The 5,005-nt window shown below is 36.7% G+C and overlaps 1 protein-coding gene across 1 annotated transcript; it reads left to right on the top strand.

Annotated features, from left to right (window-relative positions):
* LOC114179056 (Tetratricopeptide repeat (TPR)-like superfamily protein) lies at positions 1 to 3,398 on the top strand. Its single transcript, XM_028065255.2, has 2 exons — positions 1 to 254; positions 1,326 to 3,398. Exon 2 carries the CDS (start codon positions 1,400 to 1,402, stop codon positions 3,344 to 3,346), a length of 1,947 nt encoding a protein of 648 aa, XP_027921056.1. The 5' UTR covers positions 1 to 254; positions 1,326 to 1,399; the 3' UTR covers positions 3,347 to 3,398.
* Positions 3,399 to 5,005: the final 1,607 nt, after the last annotated feature.

Genomic DNA, 5,005 nt, shown 5'->3' with positions numbered 1-5,005 from the left:
TGTCTATTCAAGACATATACTTACCACATAAATTTGAAATGAATGATGTCCAGAGATAATGTTCCTCGAAGATGCTTCAAATAAGAAATAGATGAAACAAAGATGAGTTTGAGAAACAAAGTTCATGGATTGTTTATTTCAGGCACACCACGGGAGAAAGAAAGAGAGGATTAAAGGAAAAAGGTGGAAGAGAAAGCGTAAGAAGGAGAAGTAAAGAGGAGAAGAAGAAGAGAAAGGATTCAAGCGCTACTGAGGTGTCTAATCCTTGCTCTTTTTTCTCTGTTTTATTAATCTGGGTTAAATTGAAATTGTTGTTTGGCTACGAATTAGCAATCGAGCTGCTGTTCTTTATAAATTGTGGAATGTGTGTGTATGATTTTGATTTTAAGTTGATTCTGTATGGAGTTAGTGTTGGAGTACCAGGTTGTAATGTTTATATGAGATTCCATTGATATTTTAGATGCTTCTATTTGTTTCTTGTTTGGGTTCAACTTGTATTGATGCCCGGCAGAGTTTTGGGATTGTTGGATTATTATAACAGGCTGTCAACTTTAAGTAAGGATGATGATATTGATTAATGCTGAACAGGAAATTTTTGGTTGAGGGGTTTAGGTACTTATATGTGAATGTTGATGATTAAAATTGTTTCTAATAAGGGGAAGAAGGTTTCGAATGTTTGGAATTAAGTTCTGGAGGGTCATGGATTGTGTATTTGATGTAATTGATGAGTTTATTCATTCGTTTTGAAGCATATGATGGCCACATGAAGATTATTTGGTTTGTCTATTATTGCTTTTGGTTTTGCTAATATCATGCTTATGGTTGAGTGAGCTATTGGCTTTTTCTGGATTTCTCTATTTGGTATCATTTGATATGCATGATTTGTTTTTTAAAGAAGTTCTGTTTGCATGAAAAACAGGGGTGGAGCTGTTATATGAGTGGCTTGGTGTTATGATTGGTTTAGTTTTTTGGGATTATTCCAATGTGTTTTTCTTTTAATTTGATGATGAAGATTGTGCAGAGGATTATTTGGCTTCACGAAGGTGGAGTTTATGGTCTTGCGGAGGTTATTGTTGTTGAGATAATGAAGTTGAATTTGTTGAATTAATTATTGAAATAGGTATATAGATTTTGGTTGGATGATTGAATGCACAGCAGGAACTTGATCACGATTGTTATTTTGGAAGACGTTGAATTCATTCGGTCATAGATAATGTGATATGATGAATGAGTAATTTCATTTTGGGATTCCTTTTGTTTGAGGTTATATGATTCTGTGGCTTGGGTTTGTTTGAGGTTATATGATTACTATTATTTTTCTGCAGATTTGACCCCTTCGTCGGAGTTTCAGAACTAATCTTGAAAAACAAACCATTCCTCCTCAGTGTCTGTTTTCATCATGCTCCTTCCCATCTCTCTACCAACCACCATAACTGTCAAATCAAAGATAACAGCTACCTTCACTCCTAGAACCACAAATACCCATAAACACAGAACAACACCATTCAATTCAACCCTAAAATCTCTTTGCAAATGGGGCAATTTAGATGAAGCTCTTCGCCTAATCAAATCATCAAAGCCCACACCCATTGAAAAAGAAGCAGAAGAAGAAGGTATCTCGCTCTTCCTCCATGCTTGCATCTCCAGAAGGTCCTTGGAACATGGCCGAAAACTCCACTTGCACTTACTTCATTCTCAAAACAGAGTCTTGGACAGCCCCACGTTGAAGAGCAAGCTCATCACTCTGTACTCCGTTTGCGGCAGAGTCGATGAGGCTCACCATGTGTTCCGAATTGGCTACGAGAGCCCACCAGAACCTGTGTGGGTAGCTTTGGCTATTGGGTATTCGAGAAACGGGTTTTCCCATGAAGCTTTGCTTCTTTACTGTGACATGTTGTCACAGTGCACGAAGCCAGGGAATTTCGCGTTTTCAATGGCCCTCAAGGCGAGTTCTGATTCGGGCAATGCACTGTTTGGGAGAGCAATCCATGCCCAAATTGTGAAGCATGATGTTGGAGAAGCAGATCAAGTGGTGAATAACGCGCTTTTGGGGTTTTATGTGGAAACTGGGTGCTTAGATGAGGTCTTAAAGGTGTTTGAGGTAATGCCTCAACGAAATGTGGTGTCTTGGAACACTTTAATTGCTGGTTTAGCTGGACAAGATAGACCATCAGAGACGCTTGGTGCTTTTAGAGTTATGCAGGGAGAAGGAATGGGGTTCAGTTGGGTTACCCTTACAACTGCTTTGCCCGTGTGTGCTCAGCTTACTGCACTTCATAGTGGGAAGGAGATACATGGGCAGATTGTGAAGTCTAGGAAGAATGCTGATGTGCCTTTGCTAAACTCATTGATGGATATGTATGCCAAAAGCGGGGAAATTGGTTATTGTAAAAAGGTGTTTGACAGAATGCACAACAGGGATTTGACATCATGGAATACAATGCTGGCTGGATACTCAATCAATGGTCAAATAAATGAAGCCTGGGCTTTATTTGATGAAATGATAAGGTCTTCCATCAAACCAGATGGGATTACTTTCGTTGCCTTGCTTTCGGGTTGTAGCCATTCAGGGCTCACCAGTCAGGGACAAAGACTGTTTAATGCGATGGAGGATTATGGGGAGCAACCATCTTTAGAGCATTATGCTTGTCTGGTGGACATATTGGGTAGGTCAGGGAAACTTGAGGAGGCATTAAATGTGGCAGAGAACATTCCAATGAGACCAAGTGGCAGCATTTGGGGGTCATTGCTTAACTCGTGTCGACTTCATGGAAATGTTCCTCTAGCTGAAATAGTTGCTAAGCGACTATTTGAGATTGAACCTAACAATCCTGGAAATTATGTGATGCTTTCAAATATATATGCAAATGCAGGAATGTGGGAAGATGTGAAGAGAGTTAGGGAAAGGATGGCCATGACCGGAATCAAGAAAGATGTCGGGTGCAGTTGGATACAAATAAAACACAAGATTCATACATTTGTGGCTGGAGGGAGCACTAATTTTCGTCGTTCTGCTGAGTATATTAAAATTTGGAACGAGTTGTCAAATGCTATAAAAGACTTGGGATATATACCTAACACGAGTGTTGTTCTCCATGATATAAATGAAGATATGAAAGCAACATGGGTTTGTGAGCACAGTGAGCGTCTTGCTGCTGTAGCTGCCCTCATTAACACTGGCGCAGGAATGCCAATTAGGATTACCAAGAATCTTAGGGTATGTGTTGATTGTCATTCTTGGATGAAGGCTGTTTCAAAAGTGACAAAGAGACTAATTGTATTACGAGATACAAACCGGTTCCACCATTTTCAAAATGGCACTTGTTCTTGTAAAGATTATTGGTAAACAAAACCAAGACGAATAACTATTTAATACTATCCAATTCGAGCTTTTGGCAGCATTGTTCTTTTAGAAGTTACTACATTACAAAGTGTAAATAGAACATTCTCAAGAATTTCGGTTTAACAATAAAATACGAAATAAATTTTGCAGACTGATGTAAAAGGAATGAAAAGTTTTATCTCAAGCAACAATTGCAGAAGCTTCAACTTTAAGCTGATATCAGAATTACAGCTACCAATCAAAGCGGATGTAAACAACTTGTTTTCTTAGTATGTATTAAAAAAGACTTTTTCAAAATACTCGAACCGAAAAACCAAACATAGAACCCTCTCATTACACTTCTTAAACAACTTTCATCTAAGAATGACAATCAACACAGACCTTAAGATTCTTGGTAATGTTAATAAGCAAGTATAGGACAGCTCTCACCCAAAGAATATCTTCATAAGAAGTATCAAAAGGATAGGGAAGAACTGTAAGCCAATATTTTTAAAACAGAGTTTTTAATTTAATTGGTGAAGGTGACGGTTTAAGGTTGATAATCTAACTATGGTTAAACCTTGATCTCACAACTATAGGTTAGACATATATATGGTTATATTCGTGGAATAAATATAGAAATAAATAAAAAATAGTAAATAAAATGAGACAAAAATAAAATAAAAAAATTAGTTAAAAACTAATATTTAAATTTCCCAGTAACAAAAACTATAATATTAATAATAAATTTTATTTAAAAAAATCTTAAAATAATGCATTCAGTACTTCCTACGTAACGGATGTCTCGTGATTATTATTATGTGATATACACGTCGTTCAAAAAATTCACATGCGCATAGCACTACTCATTATAGTATTACATTAAATATAACATATTATATTTCTTAAAAGAATTAAGACAAAGCCAATATTTGTAAACGAAAAATCTATTTCACCTAATTTTTAAACATGATGAGGAAAGCTTATTTAAAGAAAATTGTAGAAATAAAATTTGTGGCCAATGTTAATCCTAAATTGTTTGACGACCATGTTTTGTTATGGATCACTACTTTTCATCATGGAAATGGCTTTGCATGCCTTGGTGGTTGGAGTAGTCTTTGTCCTAATGAAAGAGATTACGAAAATGACTATATATTATTACTTTCGACTAATTACATATTAAAGAACGACGTAGAGGCAAAACAAGGAGAAATTATCCAAACCGAATACCAAGAAATTGAGGCCACTAAGTTCACACGTGTACAACTCATTGTAATATATATAGTTTTTTAAGAAAAGTTTGATAAGAATGAGGTGTTGGGTGCCACGTGGTGCGACAAAAGTGTACAGTATTTTATACACGAAAAATGTAGACGACTCACCAACAACCGTATCAATCTGCAATTTCCCTGTTGGGATAAGGGGGGGAGAGAACACTGTGTGACGGTCACCTAATTAATTACTCTGATTTAGATAACAATGAAGAACCCTAATACCAAAACCCTAAAAGCAAACCTTCACGTGTAATTTCATGTGTTAGGAAGCTACTTTGTTGTGTTGTGTTACCATTGGACTGCAACTAATTAATGAAACCACCCTCTCTATCTTTTTCCTCCTCTCTAGGTCTCTCTGGTTGGGTCTGAATGCAAAACAAATGTAGGAATGAAAAAGCATTTTTTTCCC

This window comes from Vigna unguiculata, chromosome 3, assembly GCF_037176805.1.
Source record: "Vigna unguiculata cultivar grain cowpea cultivar isolate G323 ecotype 2 chromosome 3, ASM3717680v1, whole genome shotgun sequence".
Lineage (NCBI taxonomy): Eukaryota > Viridiplantae > Streptophyta > Magnoliopsida > Fabales > Fabaceae > Vigna > Vigna unguiculata.
Note: the sequence above shows the minus strand (reverse complement) of the source record. Positions and strands in the feature narration are given on the sequence as shown.